The sequence below is a fragment of the Rhinopithecus roxellana genome, chromosome 17, assembly GCF_007565055.1.
Source record: "Rhinopithecus roxellana isolate Shanxi Qingling chromosome 17, ASM756505v1, whole genome shotgun sequence".
Taxonomy (NCBI): domain Eukaryota; kingdom Metazoa; phylum Chordata; class Mammalia; order Primates; family Cercopithecidae; genus Rhinopithecus; species Rhinopithecus roxellana.
The window spans coordinates 4,596,568-4,622,352 of NC_044565.1; the positions used below are offsets into that span (position 1 = coordinate 4,596,568).

Consider the following 25,785-nt stretch of genomic DNA (forward strand, 5'->3'; position numbering starts at 1 on the left):
TAGAATCACACTTAGACAGCTGTGTGTCCTTCCTGGGAGAAGGACATGGACAGGAAATGCTATATTGCTCTGCCAGTGAAATCTGGTCATCTTATGGTAATGAAGAAGCCCAGCACAACCTGCCCCTTTCTAGCTATTTCAATTAGACAAGTCAGCAAGTCACTATAGTTTCCTTACCTATATAGATTTTGGGATGGGTGCGGTGGCTCACGTCTGTTATCCCAGAACTTTGGGGGACTGAGGCAGGTGGATCATTTGAGGTCAGGAGTTCGAGACCAGCCGGGCCAACATGGAGAAACCCCATCTTTACTAAAAATTCAAAAATTTAGCCAGGTGTGTTGGTGGGTACCTGTAATCCCAGATACTCAGGAGACTGAGGTGGGAGGATCACTTGAACCCAGGAGGTGGAGGTTGCAGTAAGCCAAGGTGGTGCCACTGTACACCAGCCTGTGTGACACAGTGAGACTCCATCTCAATTAAAAAAAAAAACAAAAAGGATTTGAGAGGGCCTAGACTGCATAGATTTTAGAGTGTCCTAACTGGAATCTAGCACTATTTTTTTAAATCTTTTTTTTTATTATTACACTTTAAGTTCTAGGGTACATGTGCACAACGTGCAGGTTTGTTACATATGTATACATGTGCCATGTTGGTATGCTGTACTCATTAACTCGTCATTTGCATTAGGTATATCTCCTAATGCTATCCCCCTCCCCACAATAGGCCCCGGTGTGTGATGCTCCCCTTCCTGTGTCCAAGTGATCTCATTGTTCAATTCCCACCTATGAATGAGAACATGCGGTATTTGGTTTTCTGTTCTTGCGATAGTTTGCTGAGAATGATGGTTTCCAGCTGCATCCATGCCTCTATAAAGGACACAAACTCATCCTTTTTTATGGCTGCATAGTATTCTATGGTGTATAGGTGCCATATTTTCTTAATCCAGTCTGTCACTGATGGACATTTGGGTTGATTCCAAGTCTTTGCTATTGTGAATAGTGCTACAGTAAACATACGTGCATCTAGCACTATTTTTGTCAACACTGTAATTTGTTCTCCTCCACACTGACATCAAAATGAACTTTCTGGAATGTAACCTGCTCTATTCTTACTTGGTTAAGACTCTTTTTTGTTTGAGACTTAAGTCTCACTCTGTCACCCAGGCTGGAGTCCAGTGGCATGATCTAGGCTCACTGCAACCTCTGCCTCTTGAGTTCAAGCGATTCTCCTGCCTCAGCCACCTGGGATTACAGGTGCATGCCACCATGCCCAGCTAATTTTTGTATTTTTAGTGGAGACGGGGTTTCGCCATGTTGGTCAGGCTCGTCTCAAACTCCTGACCTTGTGATCCGTCCGCCTCAGCCTCCCAAAGTGCTGGGATTACAGGCCACCGCGCCCAGCTGGTTAAGACTCTTAATAGCGCTCTACTCCTTGCAGGATAAAGCAGGTTCTTGGCAATGATTTACAAGACCCTCCCTGCCCCACTGCTGGCTCTCTTCCCATCTTGCTTGGAAGTTCTAGCTTATGATAGCAACTCTTCATATGCCTTGACCAAGTATTTCTCCTCTTTCTGGGGAACTTACTTTCCAGGCAGCCCACAGCTTCCTCAAGGGCCATGCAATCATCCTCAAATGAGGAAGCGGCCCCACCACACTAGACAGGTCGGTCAGAACAACCCCTGGGGTCAGATGTTGCCATCAGATCACCACTGCCTCAGCAATTCATGCTCTCCTTTGGAGTTGTTAGCTCTACTAGATGAGAGAGAGTGAGAGAGAGAGACAGTGAGAGAAAGAGAGAGAGCAAGACAGAGAGTATGTATGCATAGGCATGCAGGAGTTAGTAAAAATTTAAAAAATGTTATTGCCTTGAGTATAAAGAATATGTAGGCCAGGCACGGTGGCTCACGCCTGTAATCCAGCACTTTGGGAGGCTGAGGTGGGCGGATCACAAGGTCAGGAGATCGAGGCCATCCTGGCTAACACGGTGAAACCCCGTCTCTACTAAAAATACAAAAATTAGCCGGGCGTGGTGGCAGGCACTTGTAGTCCCAGCTACTTGGGAGGCTGAGGCAGGAGAATGGCGTGAACCTGGAAGGCAGAGCTTGCAGTGAGCCGAGATTGCACCAGTGCACTCCAGCCTGGGTGACAAAGCAAGACTCTGTCTCAAAAAAAAAAAAAACCCACAAAAGAATATGTAATGTATGCATGAAGAGCTCATTATAGTAATTCCCCCTCAGTGACCAGTGTTACTCATTGCCTTCTGACCCACTGGCAACTGAGATTGTGACACATGGCCTCATGGAGCACCCAATACTGAAGCAACTGCCCACCCCAGAAGAATGGGATTCATCATTCATAACTCACACTTCATGGTCTTCACTGCCACTTTCTGAGAGGTCCCATCTTCCTGCTTAAGATTTCCTTCCATTACAGACCCAAACTCTCCTGTGAAGTGAAAGAATTTTGTATGGACACTGTGCAAATTCTCCCCTGACCACAGAAATGCTACAGTGCCAGAGCTGCTGGCTTCACATGGTATGAGAGCATCTCACCCATGGGTAGCCAGGCAGAGCCGGCCCAGGCCACCCGCATCGCAAACCAGGGCAATGCGCCGCACTCTAGTCTCCTGCTTGTCATGAGCTTGGGTGGCTTGGGCCTACCTTTGCTCATCACTTTATTAAGCATTATAACCGATCCAAGACACTTAGAAGAGAACGTGAAAAATACAATTGAAGCTAAAGCACAAAATCTTAATACCATTATCATTCATCCTAAGAACAACTTAACAAGTTAAATATGTATTTTCATTTTTGTTCCTAATTAGAAAGATGCCAAGAACAATAAACTTAAGAACTAGAGGAATAATCTTAAAGTACGTAGGAAACTAATCAATGAATTACATGCTTTTCAATGAAGAATGAAAATTAATATTTTTCAAGGACTTGTGTGTGTGCTAGGCATTGAAGAGAATCTTTTCATTTGCCAGATCTGAGTTTCAAAAATCAATAGTCTATCATTTTAAATAATAAAATATAACTATTCATAGTATAACTCAGAGTCCTAAGATGGTATTTTATTTAATAAATACATGTTAAAGAACTATTCTAAACTGCTTACCTTCTTATCCCACATTTTATTAGAATTACTTTAAACTGCTTACCTTCGCCCAGAATTTTTCCAAGAAGTAGAAGATTCCTGTCAATCACAACATCTTCTAGTTTATTTTGTAGTTCCTCGCTGACTCCCAAGCTATGTACTGAAAAAGGAGTAACTTAGTATGTATAAAAATTGTCAGTATGCTTTCTTTCACTTGATAATTAAACTGAAATAAAGTCCTGTATAATAAACATTGCTGCCAGACGCGGTGGCTCAAGCCTGTAATCCCAGCACTTTGGGAGGCCGAGATGGGCGGATCACGAGGTCAGGAGATCGAGACCATCCTGACGAATGCGGTGAAACCCCGTCTCTACTAAAAAAACACAAAAAACTAGCCGGGCGAGGTGGCGGGCGCCTGTAGTCCCAGCTACTTGGGAGGCTGAGGCAGGAGAATGGCGTAAACCCGGGAGGCGGAGCTTGCAGTGAGCTGAGATCCGGCCACTGCACTCCAGCCTGGGCGACAGAGAGAGACTCCGTCTCAAAAAATAATAATAATAATAATAATAAAATAAAATAAACATTCCTTATTTATTTACTTGTTTATAAATAAATAAATAAGGCCAGCCCCTTTTCTCATTTTGTATCTATTATTTCTCTCCCCAAATTGCCAGTAATGAAACTTCATACTTTATTATGATTAAACTAAGTATAATGAATCCTTCAGGGCAAGGTTAATTCTGAAGAATTATAAAAATTAGAACTGTATTTCTCTTTCTGTAGTGTGGCAGCAGCAGCCGGCAATCAGATTCATGTAGGGGTGGTTTGCCTTTGACTTAAAGGGGTAAGGAAGGTAAGTCAATAGGTACTTTCTAGTGAATTGTTTACTATTAATATTACACCCTTAACTACAGTATACAAGAGAACCATACCTCCCCTACCCTCCCATGCCATGGATGGGGTCTCACAAACCACAGAAAACATGTAGAGAACAAGCTCTTAGTTTACATACTGTCTATGAAACCTTATTATAACAGCATAGCTAGGGCTAAAATGAGCACTTTGAGGAATTGGAGAATAAGATTTTCTATAATAAAATATGTAATATAGTAAGGGATATAATAGATGTGTTGTGTTGGCAACAAGAGAAATTAACCAGAAGAAGGAGACCAGTTCAACAACTCCTGGCAAATGATTCAGTCTGGACCACAGTTAAGGCATCAACAAGCTCTTGAAAGAACAGCAACAAAAAAAATGTGGATAATTAGGACACATTCGCTCTCCGAGAAAAACTTTATCCAGCGGTTCTCCAGGAAAGGAAAGAAAGTGGTCTAAATGACAAATCTTAAAATTTTAAATTAAAAAAAATTTGAGGATATCTAAAAGTCAAAACTTACAGACTAGAAACGTAAAGAAACTAATAATATTCTACACCAAGCAAGTTTCTATTTCACAGCAACCCGTATTCCGTCATTTTCATAGATTTTCTTCACTGGGGGCAAACATCCAGAAGCATGAATTTGTTAATAATTGCACATTCTTTCTATACTTTTTCTGAAGTTATTCAGGAACACTAGTATCTGTTTAGTTCCACCGTTTAAACCAGAAGCCCCCACTCTCTGATTCAGCAAAGCGCAAACCATAATTACTATAAAGCATGTTGGCAAATCATCCTCGGAGTTGGTTGCCAGGAAAACAGGATATGAGGCTTGAGATTATGTCTGCTAGTTATAAGTTTTCTTTAAATCCCTGACCTCTACCCATCTTCTGTCACCCCAGAAGGTTCTTCTTTTCTGCCACATTTCATGACATTATGAGTCCTTTTAACCCCAGGTTAAGCTCCTGATTCCAGTAAATTAGCCCGCAGAGCTGTGCATAGCAATATCTATCTACTTGCGGCTTTTAAAGACATTTTGTACATTAAAAATATCCATTCGTCTTCGACACCTATGGCTTTTGTTAGAAATCTGTCTGTTGTTCTTTCTTTGTTCTCAACTATTTTAACTTTTGCCAAAAAGAGAAATGAAAGTCAACTTACAGGTAAGTTCAATGGCTCGCCGACAGAAGGACTTCTTTGCTATATAATTTACTACTAATTCAGAATCCTCCTCTGTGAATGCATTCCTGGGTGAATGAAAACAAAGATACTTCACTATAAAAACAGGGCTACTGGGGCAGGTGCTGATTCCACAAGGATGCCACAGAGCTTCCCCTTTCCAACGGGCTCTTCTACAACAAAAACTTTCCCCCTAGAAGAAATGTGTTTCTTTCCTTTGATTTACTTTAGACTTACTTGGCAATATTGAAACTACTCTAGCTAGGTACCATCAAGAACAGAGAATAACAGACAAGCTCCCAGTGGCCAAAGCTGTAACAATCTGAGCAAGAAACTAAAGTAATACTAGACTATGAGTATAAAATGAATATCAATGAGTCCATACTTATGAAAATATGATTGAATGAATGAATGGAAGAAAACACACCAATCTCCTGTGGTGAAGAATTCCAAATATTTTATGTAGCTAGTAAGGGGTGGAGGGAGTTAAATCCTTACGCTGTCAGTATGGGCTTGCATAGGGACTTGCTTCCAAAGAACAGTAGGGAAAGGGAGAAAAAATAACTTCATGGTAGAGAAACCCAGCAAATACTACTTCCACCAGGTGATCAATGTCAACATCAGCAGTGAAAAATCATGTTAATATGCACCCTTGATAAGAAGTGATGGCAATGGCACTTTAATTCTGTGGCTCTTCTTCTCAATCACCCATAACCCCTGCTCATTATCAGCAAAACATCGAACAAATTGCAACAGAGGGGCATCCTACAAAACCCCCGACTAACACTTCTGAAAACTGGCAAGATCATCAAAGACAAGAAATGTCTAAGAAACGGCCACAGCCAAGAGGAGCCTAAGGAGATGTGACGACTCACTGTAAAATATGGCATCCTGGATGGGATCCCAGAACAGAAAAGGGACATTAGGTGAAAATTAAGGAAATCTCAAAGTAGAGATGTTAGCTAATGACAATGTATCAATATTGGCTCATTAACTGTAACAAATGTATTGTACTAATTGTCAGGACCCTGAGCCCAAGCTAAGCCATCATTTCCCCTGTGACCTGCACGTGTACATCCAGATGGCCTGAAGCAACCGAAGATCCACAAAAGAAGTGAAAATAGCCAGTTCCTGCCTTAACTGATGACATTCCACCACTGTGATTTGTTCCTGCCCCACCCTAACTGATCAATTGACTTTGTGACAATACACCCTCCCTGCCCTTGCGATAAGGTACTTGGTGATATTCCCCCGTCCTTGTGACTGTGCTTTGTAGGATACACCCTCTCCACCCTTGAGAAGGTACTTTGTAATATTCTCCCCACTCTTGAGAATGTACTCTGCAAGATCCACCCCCTGCCTGCAAAAAATTGGTCCTAACTCCACCACCTATCCCAAACCTATAAGAACTAACAATAATTCCACACCCTTTGCTGACTCCTTTTTCGGACTCAGCCCGCCTGCACCCAGGTGATTAAAAAGCTTTATTGTGGCCAGTCACGGTGGCTCACGCCTGTAATCCCAGCACTTTGGGAGGCCAAGGTGGACGGATCACGAGGTCAGGAGATCGAGACCATCCTGGTTAACATGGTGAAACCCCGTCTCTACTAAAAATACAAAAAATTAGCCGGGCGTGATGGCAGGCACCTGTAGTCCCAGGTACTCGGGAGGCTGAGGCAGGAGAATGGCGTGTACCTGGGAGGCAGAGCTTGCAGTAAGCCGAGATAGTGCCACTGCACTCCAGCCTGGGTGATAGAGCAAGACCCCGTCCCCCAAAAAAAAAAAAAAAAAAGCTTTATTGCTCACACAAAGCCTATTGGTGGTCTCTTCACATGGACACGCATGACACTAATAATGTAAGCTCTTAATAATAGAGGAAACTAGGTATGGAGCATATGAGAAGTCTCTGTACTATCTTCTCAATGTTTCTGTAAAATTAAAACTGTTCTAAAAAATAAGGCTGGGCGTGGTGATTCATGCCTGCAATCCCAGCACTTTGGGAGGCTGAGGCAGGAGGATCACTTGAGCCCAGGAGTTCAAGACCAGCCTGGGCAACAAAGTGAGTTGCCTCATCTCTACAAAAAGTAAGAAAATTAGCCAGAAATGGTGGTGTGCGACTGTGGTCCCAGCTAATCGGGAGGCTGAGATGGGAGGATCACTTGGGTTCTGGAGGATGAGGCTGCAGTGAGCCATGATTGCACCACTGCACTCCAGCCTGGATGACAGAGCAAGATCCTGTCTCAAAAAAATGAATTAATTTTAAAAATAAAAAATGAAGTCTATTTTAATAATCCATTTAGTCCCTGTTTTAGACTAATTGGTGGGAAAGTATTCGAATTAGAAAGTCTAGATTATAGATTTAATCTCAATTTACCTTAGGTACATAGGTTATTTTAAAGAGATAACACAATTAAAAACAAATACTGATGTACAAAAAGCAAACCACTTGGAAAGATGTATGCCAAAATAGCAACGAAGACCATCCATGGGCCTGAGATGGGTCTCACTTTCTCCTTTTGACTATTCTACGTAATCTGATTTTTTAAAAATATAATGTTATTGTGGCCGGGTGCGGTGGCTCAAGCCTGTAATCCCAGCACTTTGGGAGGCCGAGACGGGCGGATCACAAGGTCAGGAGATCGAGACCATCCTGGCTAACACGGTGAAACCCCGTCTCTACTAAAAATACAAAAAAAAAAAAAAACTAGCCGGGCGAGGTGGCGGGCGCCTGTAGTCCCAGCTACTCGGGAGGCTGAGGCAGGAGAATGGCGTAAACCCGGGAGGCGGAGCTTGCAGTGAGCTGAGATCTGGCCACTGCACTCCAGTCCGGGCGACAGAGCGAGACTCCACCTCAAAAAAAATATACATATATATATAAGTAAAAATAAAAGTATTTTCATTTAAAAATGAACTGGAAAGTGGTTTTACAAAAGGAACAAATGAATAGATCTTGTAGTAAGGATCCATGGGAACTGACTTTGGCATAGATAAAAATAACCTGTTACAAGTCTTAAGCTTCTGCTGAGCTTAAGGGTTCCTGGAAATAGTTTTATTTTTAAATATTTGAAATAGTATTGTAACCTTGTTAATATATTTGCTGTGCTCAGCAGTCCCACTTTTTGGTAATGTGGCATGTGCTGTTCTTTCTGGCTGGAATGCTCTTCTTCTCTCTCATCTAATGAATACCTGCTCTTTCTTCAGATCTTAGCTCTGGTGTCAGCCACTTCTGCAGGAAGGCCTTCCCTGACTTTCTTAACGCAGCCAAATTTTTCTGACACATTCTTACCCCTTTACATAGAATTTATTACAGTTGCCATTTTTAATCTATTCTGTGAGTGCTTGACTACTGCCTGACTCCCCATGAACTGTGAACCCTATGAGGACAGGATTTTGTTCACCACTGTATTCCAGGCTACTGCAGTGCCCAGTGCCTAGCAGGCCTTTAATACATACATATATATATATATGTATTATATATACATTACATATACATATGTATATATATGTATATATGTGTGTGTGTGTATATATATATATATATATATATATTTTTTTTTTTTTGAGACGGAGTCTTGCTCTGTTGCCCAGGCTAGAGTGCAGTGGCATGATCTCGGCTCACTGCAAGCTCCGCCTCCTGGGTTCACGCCATTCTCCTGCCTCAGCCTCCCAAGTAGCTGGGACTACAGGGGCCTGCCACCACACCCAGCTAATTTTTGGTATTTTTAATAGAGACAGAGTTTCACCATGTTAGCCAGGGTGGTCTCGATCTCCTGACATCATGATCCCCCCACCTTGGCCTCCCAAAGTGCTGGGATTACAGGCGTGAGCCACTGCACCCGGCCTTTAATACATATTAATGAGCTACTCTTGCAGCTTCTGCAGAGGTTCTCTGTACTTGTTTTATGATGAACCCACATGTCACACCAAGATCCATCCTGGGATGTATTTTAGTCAATTATATGTTCAAGATTTAGATCAGATTTTGTCCACTTCTTTAAAATAGTCATTCTTAGAATTCACATACTAAGATATAACAAATGTAAGAATAGGCTTGTAAAGACTAAAGTAACTGACCCCTAAGACTGGGATGAACACAGATAAAGGGCAGCCTGGCTGCTAATCTTAAGCCCTTCCCAGGCCTATGGCAAGTCTTGGAGCAAATGGGATGTTCTAGTAGCATTCTGAAGGTGGTACAATGAAAGAGGGAGGCCAGGCTCAGTCCCCTCCAAAGTATAGCCATACACCCCTCACTCACTCTGTCTGTCCCACTCTAACCTGCCAATAACCCTCCTGGGTTCAAGCAATTCCTGTGCCTCAGCCTCTCAAGTAGCTGGGATTACAGGCGTGTGCTATCATGCCCAGCCAATTTTTGTATTTTCCGTAGAGACAACGTTTTGCCATGTTGGCCAGGCTGGTCTCAAACTCCTGACCTCAAGTAATCCGCCCGCCTTGGCCTCCCAAAGTGCTGGGATTACAGGTGTGAACCACCACCCTCGGCCTATTTTTAAGGCTTCTAATAAAAGTCCTCACTTAACAGCAACCCAGTTTGAGTAGCAAAGGCCTACTGATACTCTTCTCCGTAAAGGAACCCTTTTCAGGGCTGGCTTTTGCTGGCAGCTGCTTCTGTAAGCCATGGCCTAAGTCAGGAAGCTGCCTGAGCCCAGGGAATGCATAAGGCAGGACAGCCATCTGGGAGCAATGTGCCGCAGCCGGCCCAACAGGAAAGGCATAATCACTTGGTATAACAACCTGGTCAAAAGCAGTGTGCAAACATTTTTAGCTGGGAGACTTACCCAAACTTTGTCTCCTGAACTCTTTTTCTGATGGCCAAGGAGATATATAAAACCAACCCAATCAAAATAAATCCACAAAAGCAGCCAAAGATGATGAGCACAGGATCTGCATTGCCAGGCGCTGGAGTTGAAGAGGGGGCATGATCTACCCAACCTGGTAAAATACCAATAGACCAATCATGGGTTTCAAATCTATGAGAAACATTGGCTTGTAACAGGGAAGAACAAATAGTCAAAGCTTTCAGAACTCAGTTAAATCTTTTGTAATCTACAAATACAGGCAGGCCTCACTTTGTGTAAGCTGACACCATGCAAAGAGATCTTAATAACTGATGGGAAACTAGCTTGATTTACTCATTCCACAACGTATATATAGATCAAAATGTCACATTGTACTCCAGAGGTATATATAATTTTTCAATTGTTCATTAAAAATAGTAATTTAAAAATCAATGAGAAAACTCACGTCAGTTATACATGTACAAGAAAATTTAAAAAATTACAACTAACATTTACTTGTACTGTAGTTTAAAATGTTAGAAACATGAAAAATTAAAGTGTCATTTCTTTGTAAAAAACGATCGAGAGTAGGTTGAATAGTTTGCCTTCTAGTCATGTAAATTATGATACAGAGAAAACATAGTTTCTGTGTTTTGGACAACTGTCACATTCCTTTCTAAGTTTGGATCCGTGGCTAATACTTTATATCTTGTTCTTTCAAGGTTGTAAAATATCTCTCAGTATTCCTTCAACGTTGTTTTTTGACGGTGTCGCTTTCTCTGGGACATTTTCAACATTTTTGTCACAACCTCTTCATGTATGTGCATAAGTTCACCTTCACTAAGGACCGCTGGTTCACATCTAACGTTTACCAGTGGGGGCAGTAACAACTTTCCATAGTCTTACATTCAATTCAAATTTTACGTTGAACATTATCACTTTGCATTTCTTTGCTGTGCTTTTACCTTTGTTCACCAACTCCCTTTTTCAATTACCCGTTTTTGTAAAATGGCATGTGAGTTTGTCCCTGGGAGACAAGGAGGCAACACAGCCACATGTCTCCGCTAGGTGGGCACAAAAAGAATGACAAAGGCGCAGTGACCAATCACTACAGACTTTGAAAGAAATGACGCCATTGGTCCTGAGAGTGATGTGCATCTGTTATTTCTACAGTGATTGGTGGCCTGAAGAGCCAGCAGCCCGAGTTCATGCTTTCTGCCATTATAGTTAATATAGAATGGTGACTAAAATTTGAACTATATTTTTGGGGCATGGCTATTATTTAACTGTAGTAATTGAAATTTGTGCATACTGGAGGCATGCAAGGTAAGGAATGCCTGCATAGCAAACATGGCTTCACCATGTTGGCCAGGTTGGTCTGTGACTCCTGACCTCAAGTGATCTGCCCGCCGCAGCCTCCCAAAGTGCTGGGATTATAGGCATGAGCCACCGCACCCAGCCTAAACTCCAATTTTTTTAAGCTGTCCCTTTAGAATCAGAATTTCATTGTCTTTGTTCTTGTTTTGTTTTGTTTCGTTTTGGAGATGGGGTCTCACTCTGTCACCCAGGCAGAAATACAATGGCATGATCTTGGCTCACTGCAACCTCCACCTGCCGGGCTCAAGCAATCCTCCCAAGTAGCTGGGACCACAGGCGCATGCCACCACACCCTGCTAATTTTTGTTGTTGTTGTTGTTTTTGATAGAGATGGGGTTTCACCATGTTGGCTAGGCTGGTCTTGAACTCCTGAGTTCAAGTGATCTGCCTGCCTTGGCCTCCCAAAGTGTTGTATTTACAGGCGTGAGTCACCATGTCCAGGGAGAATCTCAGTGTCTTTGAATTTCTACCAGGTAGACACATCTTGCCTCCCCATCACCAGTTACTAGTGTTTCCCAGGAACTGTGCCTATGGGCTGCAGGAACGTAATGTGGTTCCATTTCAGCACCAAAAGGGAGAGCAAGTTTGAGGGTCCCTGGTAACAGACAGGTGGGAACTCAATCATCTGCTCACAAGACAGGGAACAAATCATCTGTCTGCTATTGGGTACAAAGGTCATTTTTGGCAAAAACTTAATGTATAAGCACACTGATCTAGATACCTACGCATGGACTTTATGACAGTCATTTAACATTAAACAACCTAGGGAAGGTGAGAGTCAAAGTGGCGCCACTGGGTTATGGAGAGAGCACAGCACTTGGTTCACTTGGGGTACCACCGTGGCACCGTGCCAAAGGACATTCCAGCAACATGCAAAAGCCAACTCGCATGGCTGGGCATTTAGCTCAGTGGGCCCAGGACAGTCTGAGGATGGCTTCCATAGGAAATATTTCATATTCTGTGCAGATAAAACACAAAGCATGTTACCCAAGGCTTGAATGGGTAAAAACATGGCAAAGCAGTACTGTTTGAAACACAGCAAAACAACCACCAGCAAATAAATTGTCCCAATTATAGACAGCTAAGGATTAGCTATATCGTTTATCTAAAATTCAGTCATGTACAGTATACATCATTGTAACTAAGTTCAATAAGTAAAGCCAAAGTTGGCATCTGAAAAGACTGATCTCCCAAGTAAGTTATTACCATTAATAGTAACTACAGGAGGGACCTATGGGTATCAGCAGTTCTACAAAGCATGTTATCATATCATATCTTTATCACTGGAAAAAGTATTTTTGATTCTTATTTTTCCTTTTTTTTTTTTTTTTTTTTTTTGAGACAGGGTCTCGCTCTCTTACCTAGCTAGAGTACAGTGGTGTGATCATAGCTCACTGAAACCTCTGCCTCCTGGGTTCAAGCAATTCTCCCATCTCAGCCTCCCAAGTAGCTGGGACAACAGGCATGATCCACCATGCCCAGCAAATTTTAAAAATACGTATTTTTTTGTAGAGACAGGGTCTCACTATGCTGTCCATTGCCCAGGTTGGTCTCAGACTCCTCCTGCTTTTGACTCCTGAAGTGTTGAGATAAGCCCAGCCTTATTTTTTCATTCTTTAATCAGCCATCCATCCCCCAGGTTACTTTCCGGCAATCTGTGCACTGCCTGGACCATCACACCCTATCAGCCCTTACTGGGTATAGCTCTCACCGTGCGCAGGGATAAATATTTTCACGGGGTCACTGAAGGGCCCGACTCCCCCTTTTGTGACGGCTGCAATCCTCACTGTGCACGTAGCATTGTGGACTTGAACAGAGATCTGAGCTCGGCTGTTATTCTGGCCGACTTCCTCCAAGAGCTCTTTCTGGGGACAGAGAGGAAAAGAGGAAATGAAAACACTGACGGACACGCAAGCTGCAGGCGTGTCTATAGTTCCTTCTGAGGGAAGCCATCCTGCCCATGTCTGGGGTCAGAAGCCACACTTTCACAGTGTTCCTTCCTCACTCAGGCCATGGCCAAGGGAACCAAAAGGCGGGTAGGGACAGGATGCAACCTCATGTTTTGGGGGGCGTTGGCAAGCTAGGGCTATGAGGGCATGGCACTTACAGTGGTCCTAAAGAAGCTTCTGGAAGAGAGGGAGCACGTAGTAGATGCACCCAGATGGCAGACAAGACTGACTCCTTGAGCCCTCGATCCTCAGAACCACCCATAGCACAATACACCAGTCACACTGTCCCTTTACACTGTCCACCTGCCACCCGCCCTTGAACCAGCATGAGTGGCCTCCTGTTCTTTGAAATTATAAGAATTTTGACTAAAATCTACCTGGAAGAGGGCACTGACACTTTTTTTTTTCTTTCAGTGTGACAAATGTACAACCTGTTCAATTTTCAAAACTCTGGTTTTACTTTTATTTGTACGTTATTTAAAAGTCAATGTCATTCAAACAAAGGGAAAAAAATAACCAGAACTAAGGGTTTATACGACACCTTCCTCCCCTTTTCCAAACCTCTATAATCATAATGTTCTCTGGTGTAGGAAACTAATCTTGTGTTTGGGCTGGCTTTTCAAATGGAAATTGCAGGGGTTGTGAAAGCTGAAACGAAGTTCTAGGAACATGTCTTTATCTCTGAATTTTGGAAATTTGATTTCAGAGACAGAAAGAAGTCTCAGGTCATGTAGGTCACAGATGTCACAGGTCATCAATGAACAGCAAAGGCAGTTCTATTGGTAACTGTATTCCCTGGTCACTCACTCTCAAGCTGGTCCCTTTGCTAGTGATGGTGAAGGATAGAACCATCTCAACCCTTAAGGAGAGAGCAGTCCATCATTCATGACCAAGGGGGCACCTGGGTTGGCCACCCAGAGACTGTTTCCAAATCTAAATAGGCAGTGGACACCAGGACCCAGAAATGTCCCCTGCAGAAAAAAAACAAGCTGTTTTTTCTGCTCCCACACCACAATAGTCAACACAGAAGGCTTCTGTGACCTCTGGTCACCAAGAAGTGTATGAGACTTTTTCCCTACCAACAACCAGTCAGTTCCACCACAGACACCAGCTGGGCATTCTCCAACCCAGTTCAATTCTAACACCATCACCTGGAGATAGTGTCAGATCCCACAGGGTGAGGGCTCAGCCCCCAAGAGGCCCCCCAATTTCAGATGCAAATCACAAGCCCCAGGTAGTTTGACCTGTACTTCTGACCAGCTGGCTATAAATCAGGGACCTCATGACCCCCTCCTTGAGTTTGTTTAATTTGCTAGAGTGGCTCACAGAACTTAGGAAAAGACATTCACTGGTTTATTATTTTTTTCTTTTTTCTTTTTGAGATGGAGTCTCGCTCTGTCACCCAGGCTGGAGTGCAGTGGCGCTATCTCAGTTCACTGCAACCTCCACCTCCCAGGTTCAAGCGATTCTCCTGCCTCAGCCGCCCAAGTAACTGGCACTACAGGTGCCCGCCACCATGCCCGGCTAATTTTTTTATTTTTAGTAGAGATAGGGTTTCACCACCTTGGTCAGGCTGGTCTCAAACTCCTAACCTCAGGTGATCCACCTGCCTCGGCCTCCCAAAGTGCTGAGATTATAGGCATGAGCCACTGCGCCCAGTCTCACTGTTCAGGGTTTAATGAGTTCCTTTATGTAAAACACATAGTACATGATCTGGCATGCTGCAAGTAATCAGTGGTGGCTATGATTATCCTTCTATCATGTTCAAGGTGGTGCTACAGTTGGGTCTTCTTTCCCTATAAATAAATACAAAACCTTACAGAATTGACTTTGTGGTATCTTTCAAGTCTTGGTGCATTAGAGAAAATCATCAAGGCTGTCTAGTTCCCCAAACTAGGAAGCTTATTTGACCCATTAATGGAGTTTACCTCCATGGTAGGTTTCTCCTCCAGGCAAAATGTACCCTATTTGATCAATCCCTGGGTTTCAGAAGTGGTTCAGATCCCTGGCTGGCCATGAGAACCTTGCCTATTCCTCATACTTTAAGACAACGCCAGTTCAAACGCTCTGCTCTCCTTTGACAGTGAGAAAGAGGGAGAAAAGGAGAAAGGAAGAGGCGGTGGGCACATGCCAACATCCAGGCACACAGCTCAGCTCATTAGGGGAGCTTGTTAGGAGGCCAAGGTCTTGGGTCAAGTACACTGTAGCTTCCCTGAGTCTTTAAAGAAGTTGGTTCTCCGGGAGGCAGATGTTGCAGTGAGCCGAGATTGTGCCACTGCACTCCAGCCTGAATGACAGAGTGAGACTCTGTCTCAAAAAAAAAAAAAAAAAAAAGTTGGTTCTAAATATCATGCTGTCTCAAGGCTATAAGAATCTCTGCTATGAGATTCCTTCTAAGATCTATACCCTTTGAAAACGAAGAGTAAACTAGCATTCAAGCAATAAACCCAAAGCAATGAGCTCCATAAAAACCGCACGTATAAAAATGTGTCTCTGCCTAACATTTAGGCGATTCTGGGTCAAAGTTAAACAGATTTATTTTCTGTTGAACTTCAAAGAGCCTTGAACTTGCCAGTATACATGTTGGGCCTTCAAGGTGGTATAATATGCAATATTTTATAACTCTATTTGCTCACTGAACACTTTTTTCACGGAAGATCCACAGACACTTTATGGGAATGAGGGTGGGGTGGGAAATACTAGTCCAACTCAATAAAAGACTGTTCCATTCACAGAGAGAAATTCTCCAGCTGGTTTAGATGGTGTAGCTGGGCCCACAGATCAAATCCATAGTGCCATAAGTGCCTACAAAGCAAGGTCAAGGCCCTGTGTTCAGACAGTACAAAGACGAGCAAGACCTGCCTCGAACTTCAAAGAGAACACGTTGTATTTGCTCCTTATCTTTGGATTTTAAGCTCTGATTTGGAAGGCAAGTAATCGCAAGAAAAATAGAACGAATAAAGTAGGTATCATTATTGAGATATAACAAATATCCATACAGTAAAGATCAAAGGATTCTTAGTCTGAAAGTGACATGACCATTGTGGGAACACAAAGCTACAGACCTGTCTTCAGTATAACTGCAACAAGCCAAGCAAAAACGACTGCCAAGAAAGTTCTGAAATTGTATGCACACGAAAAATCCCACCCTTAAATACAGTTTTTTTGTTTGTTTGTTTGTTTGTTTGTTTGTTTTGAGACGGAGTCTTGCTCTGTCGCCCAGGCTGGAGTGCAGTGGCCGGATCTCAGCTCACTGCAAGCTCCGCCTCCCGGGTTCACGCCTTTCTCCTGCCTCAGCCTCCCGAGTAGCTGGGACTATAGGCGCCCGCCACCTCGCCCGGCTAGTTTTTTTGTATTTTTTAGTAGAGACAGAGTTTCACCGTGTTAGCCAGGATGGTCTCGATCTCCTGACCTCGTGATCCGCTCGTCTCGGCCTCCCAAAGTGCTGGGATTACAGGCTTGAGCCACCGCACCCAGCCTTAATTACAGTTATAAGTGAGAAATATCTTTCAAAAATATCCAACTGCTCTGTCCTGCATGAGGAAGTCGCTTTAGTATCAGCTATCTAAAAATGAAAATGAAAGGATAATTTTGAGACAAGGTTTTGTCTAAGTTTTGCCCTTCTGAGATGAAGGAAATTCAAGGAAATCAAAGTGACAGATGCCAAGATCATCTCAAACTTCCTTTTGGGTGTGGATTTCAGGGCACTCCCAAGGTCCGCCTTTCTTCTCTGTTCTTATTTGCCCCCAGTTTTGGATCACAAGTTTGACACTTAGCTGCATCAGAGAATGTTTTCCAAAGTAAAGTGAGCCACTGGGTCTTTGTTGTCACAAGACTGTCATGATGCATAAAGTATAGTGCAAAGCCCAATAAATGATCTCATTGGCATGATCTGGCATCCCCAAGGAGGTAAGTGACTGGAAAGGGCACGGCCCTAACTGTGGCAGTTCTGTTCTCCCTGCAGAGGGGACCGTTCTGAACAAAGGGCAATGAGAATGCACAGCCTAGCTGAGTGCTAATGGCATTTAGTGCACAAGGCTCTCCAGCCACAGTCATTCATAAGGTTTTCATCATTGCTGCCCTTCAGAATGCCTCAGCTCAAGAGGCCCCCTTCAGAAAAGTAGCTTTCGCCCATGCCAGAAGTAGAAGGAGAAAGGATGACCTGCAGCTCTTTAAACAAACTGGCTTGTTTTAGACAGCCTAAGTGTCTGCTGGTAATCACTATTTTCCTGCCAAATAGAGAAAGATAAAATTCCTGCTGAACCTTTATGTTTAGTACAGCTACACCAAGCATTCAGCATTGTGAACAAAAGCCTTTCTCTCAAAGAGGCATTTGATTCCTGCAACTCAGCCAATGGAGAAATGCAGTTAATCCAGAGGCACCTCACACAAATGCCTTGGGACAAAAGACAAAAGGAAAGGCTGCTTCTCTCGCAGCTGTGACTTTTAAGCGGGATTGCTATTTAAAATTAATTAATACCATGATCATTTACTATGAGGCAGAACAACATGGACTTCTAAGCTTTCTTTTTCTCTACTTCCATCACCTATTGCGTCCAACAGTCTGCTTCCTGATAGGTAAACTGAGGCAGGGAAATCAAAATAAATTTTAAGTGTCCTTTCAGAAAATGGCAGTTTTGATAAATGCTGGATGATATGTGGCTAAAAATGATTAAAACAAACTTTGGGCATCATTGGTGGGTGCATCTGCTCACCCACTCTCCCTGTTCATCTCTATATGGAGCATCTGTATGTGATGCTCCATATAGATGCCATGAAGAAGCTAAAATTTGGATCTATGATATGGTTTGGCTGTGTCCCCACCCAAACCTCATTTTGACTTGTAGTGCTATAATCCCCACATGTCATGGGAGGGTCCTGGTGGGAGGTAATTGAGTCATGGGGGCGGGGTTTTCCCGTGCTGTTCTCTTGATAGTGAATGTCTCGTGAGAGCCTATGATTTTATAAAGGGGAGTTCCCCTGCACACGCTCTCTTGCCTGCCACCATGTAAGAAGTGCCTTTGCTCCTTCTCTGCCTCCTGCCATGATTGTGAGGATTCCCCAGCCATGTGGAACTGTGAGTCCATTAAACTTATTTTTCTTTAGAATTACCTAGTCTCAGGTATGTCTTTATTAGCAGTGTGAGAACAGACTAATACAGTTTGTTACTAGGATTAGATTGATCAGGAATACGGCAACACAGAAGAAGCATGCTTTCCATGATCACAGTAAAGAAGAGACAGACTTGATAATGAAACCAGTGCATCTGCCCTTCCATGGATGTTCTGTGTCACAAAAGGAGGCAGTATTACCCTACTCTCTTCCTTTCCCAGGTGGGAAGGCAACCTGTCTAGAAGCTGCCCACCTAACCACACCCAGGCATCGTCACCCAGCTGCCTTTCCTGCTGCTGTATTGGGTCTAGGGTTCACATCATGGTAGTGGTCTTTAGACTTCATAGAAATCAAAATCAAATGTCCCTCTGGGTTTGACTGGAGTCATGCTTAACGAAGTCGTTGGAAGGGCACTGGCTGCTACATAGGGAGGGAGCCACTATTTCACAGGTAGATTCCCTTTGCCTTTTGTTTGCCACTGTGAAATGAAACCAGTGCTTATACTAGAGAGTCTTCACTGAACTTGCCAGCTTTAGCAAAAATCTAAAGGATCTTGCCAATTTTAGACTGATTATAAGGCAGGAATTACCTGACATATTGATGCTCCCCCACCATACCCCTACCCAGTTCCAAGTACACACTGGTATTCCAAATAAACACTGTGGACGATTCTGACATACATTTTCAGGGAGCAAGAAAACCTCTGTAGCTGGCAGGAGCCTGCTGCTGAGTTCCCTGCTCAGTCGTGGAAGACCAGAGTGAAATGTGTTCAGCAAGTATGCTCTGGTGGAAAGAAGGCAGGTTGGAAGGTTACTTATATCAGCAAACTCAATGTAATTATTCATAAAAGAAGAATCATCTAGGTCATCATCATGACCTGTAAGTCTCAAGTTGTGCTCCTGAGTTCATACTTATCATTGGCTCCCTTGCTATCAACCAATTTCTACCTGCCTTGGCCTCACTTCCAGGGCCCTGCATTTTAGGGTCAGAACTCCTTAATCCAGCTTCATCTCACATCTTGCTCTCACAAAAGGGTTATGTTCCAGACCTTCAAGTGAGTCAGAACTTAAAGTTGCCATATTGTGCCTTCTCTCATGTTATATTTTCCCATCTGAGACTCCTCAAACTTCATCTGCCAAGATTACTCTAAGCTGTGATGGTTAATATTATGTGTCAACTTGACTGGGTGACAGAGGTGCCCAGCTATGTGGCTGAACATGATTTCCGGGTGTGTCTGTGAAGGTGTTTCCAGTGAGATTATTATTTGAAATGGGGGACTCACTAATACAGACTGCCCTCTCCAGTGTGGCTGGTCCTCATCCAATCCATTGAGGGCCTAGAAAGAACAAAAGGTAAAGAAAGGAGGAATTCTCCCCTTTTCTCTGCCCGAATGCTTGAGCTGAGACATCAGTATTTTCCTATCGTTGGACTGAGATCTACACCACTGGCCCTGTTCTCAGGCCTTCAGACTCGGACTGAATTACACCACTGGCTCCCAGGTCTCTAGCTTCCAGATGGCAGATCGTGAGAAGTCTCAGTCTCCGTAATTGCATGAGTCAATTTCTCATGATAAATCTCCTTCTATACATACGTGTTCAATTAGCTGTTTCTTTAAAGAATTCTGACTGACACATAAGTCCAATTCAAGTACCACCTTTTCTGGGACAGGCAGTCTGCCACAGGCTCCAAGCATCTTTGTTCATCCTTGCTGAGCGTGACAAAGTGCAAGGCCTAACCATCTCCAGCCCTGAGCCATGCTGGGGCCGGTCACATGGGCAATGAAGCAGGTCAAGGTGGCCACAGCATGACGACCGTGCAACTGCACAGAGGATCAGCTTGTTTGTTGCTCACTACACAGGGTGCTGAGCCCTTGACCCTGGTCCCCTCAGGTGCACAATCCACCAAGTGGGTACATCACATTGCCCAATGGGACTTGGTGGGGCAGGGAACCTGTGCCATCTGGCTGATGCACCTGGTTGTGTGCTATGCCGTGTCAGACTGCATGTCCTGATCCAGTAAGTCTCATGTCTAATTTCGGCTTGTCTGCAGCTGTGCCAGGCTGGCCAGCGAGCTTGCTTAGTCCCCTCCTTTGGTGACTGCTTACTTCTTGTCATTCTCTATGAGGATGAGGTTATTCCCTGATCTTCTTCTTTTGCAAAGTCCCATGAAATTTCCAAAAGGCCATGAATTGCTGGACTGCTAAGCCCTGTAGCTCCCTGACCTAATGCTACAATTTGGGTAGTCCACATTGTCTTCCTATAAGAGCCTAAATTCCATGAGGGCAAAAGTCAGGTGATAACAGAGGATGAAATCTATATCTATCTCATGAATAAGTGAATGAATGAATGAGTGAGGAAAGTTCCAAAAGACTCCTTAGAATTTTATAACTGTTCAGTCACCTCTAATATTTACTGTATTCTTTATGTTCCCCTGAAAGGTGCCTTGCCTAACTCAATCACACCAGGTCTTTTCAAAACCAAATGAAAGCTTCTAAAACTGAAGTAAACCAGCAAGTTGAAAGGAGATGATCAATCGTGCTCTTCTAGGGTTTAGACTTACGGAAATCCCTGCACTCTGCCACACATGGGATATCCTGTAGCCCACCAGTTCTCCAGCCTGCCGCTTGGTCGGAGGCTTCATCCATCTGATGTCCACATTATCTCTAGATTCATTCAGAAACACAGTGACGTTTAAAGGTGCTACTGATGGGGCTGCAAAAGAAAAAGGAGAGAAGAATGAAGAACCACAAAGCACACACAGATGCATTCTCATCTGGGTTTTCAAGTGTTTGTTTTTCAAATGCTCTGTGAAAAGCACTCAAATGAGACCAAGACTTACAGCACATTTTCACCTTCTCAACTAAGATTTTCACTGAGAAATCAATGAGTTTTAAATAAGTGAGCCCTTTTAGGTTACTGAAGCCTAGAAATTCATTTCTTAAGTAGAAAATGTCAGCTAGAACATAGCGAGACCCTCTCTACAAAACGGAACAAAAAAACTAAAAAATTAGCTGACTACTTGGTGCACATCTGTAGTCCCAGTCCCTCAGGAGACAGAGGCAGGAGGATTCCTTGAGCCCAGGAGGCTGAGGCTACAGTGAGACAGGATCATGCCACTGCACTTCAGCCTGGGCAGAAAAAGCAAGCAAGGAAGAAAAGAAGGAAAGAAAGAGAAAGAGAAAAAAAGAGAAAGAGAAAGAAAATAAGAAAACGTTGGCCAGGTATGGTGGCTCATGCCTATAATCCCAACACTTTGGGAGGCCAGAGGGAGAGGATTGCTTGAGGTCATGAGTTTGAGACCATCCTGGGCAACATAGTGAGACTCCCATTGCCACTAAAAATAAAAAAATTAGCTGGGTATGATGGCACAGGTCTGTAGTCCCAACTACTTGGGAGGCTGAGGAAAGATCACTTGACCCTGGGAAGTCAAGGCTGCAGTGAGCTGTGATTGCACCACTGCACTCTAACCTGGGCGACAGGGCAAGACCCCATCTCAAAAGAAAAAAAAAAAAAAAGGAAATTTCATGAGCATCTAAAGTAAAACAGCAAAGAAGAGGAAGGCAGGGAAGGTAGGGTGGGTGGTGCTCTGGACTCCTGGGGAAGTGAAGCAGACACAACTTGAACAATGTTCTCCAGGACAAACCTGTGGGGCAGAAAGTCAACACGGCCAGTTGGAGATCAGCTTGGTGGCATTTGAGATGCACAAGGTAGGAAACACTGCTGAGCTCAGAATGCAGCCACCATTTTAAAGTCCAGAGGCAAGTTATTGACGATCTGAACAGAGCTAACCTGTCAACACATATAAAAAGTGCGTGCATGTGTGTGTGTGTGAGTGTGCGCATGTGTGTATGTGTATAAAATAATTTGGGAAACAAGTTAAGAGCATTACTACAGTCTTTTTTTGGGAGAGAAGAACTTAATTATATCTATTAAAATTGAAAATAATATGCTCTCTGACCAAATATTTTATTTCCAGGAATTCAATCTGTAGGTGATATTATATTCATTGCAGCATAATAATGACAAATAGAAAGAAATGCAATGCTTGGTCAATAATTATGATATAACCTGGGAGGCGGAGGTTGCAGTGAGCCGAGATCATGCCACTGCACTCCAGTCTGGGCAACAGAGTGAGACTCTATCTCAAATAACAATAATAATAATAATACAAATTTTGATACATTTTCCAATGGAATACTTAATTACCTGGCCACTGGAAAGAATTAGGTATATCACATGTATTGATATAAAAAAAAATCCAATGGGGGAAACAATCAGATTGTGAAAAGTATATAGATCCATTTTAGAAATTAAAAAAATAAATCTTCTATATCTAGAAAGAATAATAACAATTGGAATAATATACACGAAACTGTTGCATGTAGTTGAATGAGGGGAGGTTAAATTATATATTTCAGATACGTGTGAAAGGATACTATAACCCTCTTTTTCTCTGCTGATCCCAGAAACAGTAATCATGAAGTTAAAATGAATTTCAGCTTAGAAAATGCCACACAACTAAAGCTGCCTATGAAATCAGTCACACACTTTCAAACCTGTTGTAGAATTTGTGGCTAAATATGGCCAACACAACATGTCTGTATGTCTGCCTCCTCCCAAAACCCCTCTATGATGGCAATAAAGAATTTAAAAAGATATAAACTCACAAGGCAAAGAGGAGTCAACAGTAGAAGAGAGATTGCAACACATATTTGAAAGCTGAAAAAGAGATGAAGAAGGTATAGTTAACTCAGCAAGCCAATGTTCCCCCAAAGAACCACAGAGCAGCTCAGAAGCTGTGGGCCCAGGTCGTAAAACAGGGACTAAAACTGGAAAGAGTGATTGGAAGTCTGATTAAGAAATAGTTGCTTCTCAAAGTCTATCTTCTCCATGCCTACACACCTGGCAAGTATGCCTTCAAATATCCATAGGACACAGGGTGATTTATTCTCTGAAGCAGAAAGCCACTAAACTTAGAGCACCTGTAGGATGGAGGCATGATAAGAAGCCAGGCTGAAACCTGGGAAAATAAGTGAAAGTTTATACACTAAATGGCAAGGACTCTACCTTCCTTTCCTCCCCCACCTGGCTACTGGAATATCAGCAGCCACGTTTAATTCCTGGGGCAGGAGACTTCTTTTCTAGAGGAAGTCAGCGGCTACAGAGGAAAGAAACCAATTTTGACACTTGGGAGTATCTGGATCAAAACACTTAAGGCACCTGATAGTGAAGCCTACAAGCTCTGCCCACGTTCCAATCAAATCAAGGACTCTTCATTCTTCCACAGGAGCAGACAGCAGAAATTGGCAGAGGTCTGGGGAAGCCCCCGCACTGAATGTCGGGGACCAAAAAAACCACACAGAACAGAGGGCTTAGAGGAGACAAAGCCAGTGTAGGGAACTAGAGAAAACGAAACACAAACAAACAAAAAATAATTGAGATATCCAGAAAAGGCTCTCATGATTGAGAACCAGAAAACAATTTTCAAGGAAAAAAACTTGAAATTAGCAACATGGTAAGTAAAATGAAATATTTAACAGAAGAATGGGAAGATAAATCAAGTACATCTCCAAGAAGGTAGAACAAAAGGGCAAAGAAAATAGGCCAATTTGAAAAAAGAAAACCGAGGAAGCAATCAAAGAGGTCTAATTAACAATTGTCTAACACAATTTCTGGAAAAACCAGAGATTGGAACATTTCCAAAGGAAAAACAAAAGTTTAAGGACCAAAGGACTTTCCAGATTTCCAGATCAAAGGGGCCACTGAATGCCCTTGATAATGACCAAAACAAATTGCACATCACAGTTTATGACAGAACCAGGATTAAAAAGATATTTTAAAAACTAAAACTGAAAAACAGTTCACATAGAAAACTTAAGTATCAGAATTTTCCACAGCCACCCATGAAGCTAAAAAATGATACGAAAACACCTTTAAACTTCTGAGGGAAAATAATTTCAATCTAAAATTCTATGTTTGAAAAAATTACTAAGCCAGTATTACATAAGGACGTGCAAGTTCCCACAATCTTTACTTTTTATGTATACATTCTGTGGAAGCTAATTGAGAATGGGCTCCCTGAAAACGAGGGCATAAACTAAGAAAGGCAAATACCCAGGAGAAGGCACCAGAATCCTTAGGATGCCTCTAAAGGAAAACAGAAAAAGAACCACATGAAACAATTAAAGGTAATGGTATCCAGGCCTCGCACGGGGCAAGGGAATAGTGCCTGTTCCCATCAATCAGACTGAAAATCTAATGATTCAAGAAATACTGAGTAGGGCACACAGAATGGTCTTGTGTCAGCAGTGGGTAATAACTGACCTGAGACTGAGCCCTGCTCAGGTTCTGCCTAATAAATCTTAAAAGCAAGACCCTACAGGATTAAACTGTTTCCCACTAGCTTAGCTGTGTCTCAAAACAAAGCTCGCTACTTATAGAAATACAAGAATATCTAGCATCTAACATTGTAAAATTCTCAATGTCTATAATCCAGTAAAAGATTATCAGGCATGCAACAAACCTGAAAAATACCACCTACAGTGGAAACATAAATGAATCAGTTGAAACCACCCACAAATAACATACATGTTAGGACAGCAAACAAAGACATTGAAACAGTTATGAAAAGGCTGGGCACGGTGGCTCATGCCTACAATCCCCACATTTTGGGAGGCTAAGGTGGGAAGATCATTTGAGGTGAGGAGTTTGAGAGCAGCCTAGGCAAAATAGTGAGACCCTGTTTCTACAAGCAAACAAACAAAAAACACGCCAGGTATGGTGGCTCATGCCTGTAATCCCAGCACTTTGGGAGGCCAAGGCAGGCGGATCACCTGAGGTCAGGAGTTCAAGACCAGCCTGACTAACACGAAGAAAACCCCATCTCTACTAAAAATACAAAATTAGCTGGGCGTGCTGGTGCATGCCTGTAATCCCAGCTACTCGGGAGGCTGAGGCAGGAGAACTGCTTGAACCCAGGAGGCAGATGTTGCGGTGAGTTGAGATTGCACCATTGCATTCCAGCCTGGGCAACAAGAGTGAAACTCCGTCTCAAAACAAACAAAGAAACAAACAACAACAACCAAACACACACACACACACACACACACACACACACACACACAAACATAAACAAAAATTAGTTGGGTCTGGTGGCGTGCACCTGTAGTACCAGCTACGCAGAAGGCGAAGGCGAAGGTGGGAGAATTGCTTAAGCCAGCAGTTCAAGACTGCAGTGAGCTGATTGGCACTGCACTCCAGCCTGTGTGACTGAATGAGACTCTGTCTCAAAAAACGAAAATAAGAAAGAAAGAAAAAAGAAAAGTAATTATAAGTGCATTCTAGATGGTCCAAAAGTTAGAGACAGAAAAAAGCAAAAAAGAGATAAAAATTACAGTATATGAGATG

At 43.0% G+C, this 25,785-nt stretch overlaps 1 protein-coding gene across 2 annotated transcripts in view; it reads right to left on the reverse strand.

The window, feature by feature from the left end:
• Positions 1 to 25,785, reverse strand: part of MERTK (MER proto-oncogene, tyrosine kinase) — a 129,535-nt gene that overhangs the window by 27,613 nt on the left and 76,137 nt on the right. For both annotated transcript variants that reach the window (XM_010386349.2, XM_030921723.1), the window contains exons 8-13: positions 20,939 to 21,090; positions 13,030 to 13,183; positions 9,942 to 10,095; positions 5,131 to 5,216; positions 3,160 to 3,255; positions 2,364 to 2,444 (exon numbers count right to left, since the gene is read on the reverse strand). In XM_010386349.2, coding sequence (XP_010384651.2) covers positions 2,364 to 2,444; positions 3,160 to 3,255; positions 5,131 to 5,216; positions 9,942 to 10,095; positions 13,030 to 13,183; positions 20,939 to 21,090 — 723 coding nt within the window. The remainder of the gene's footprint in view (positions 1 to 2,363; positions 2,445 to 3,159; positions 3,256 to 5,130; positions 5,217 to 9,941; positions 10,096 to 13,029; positions 13,184 to 20,938; positions 21,091 to 25,785) is intronic.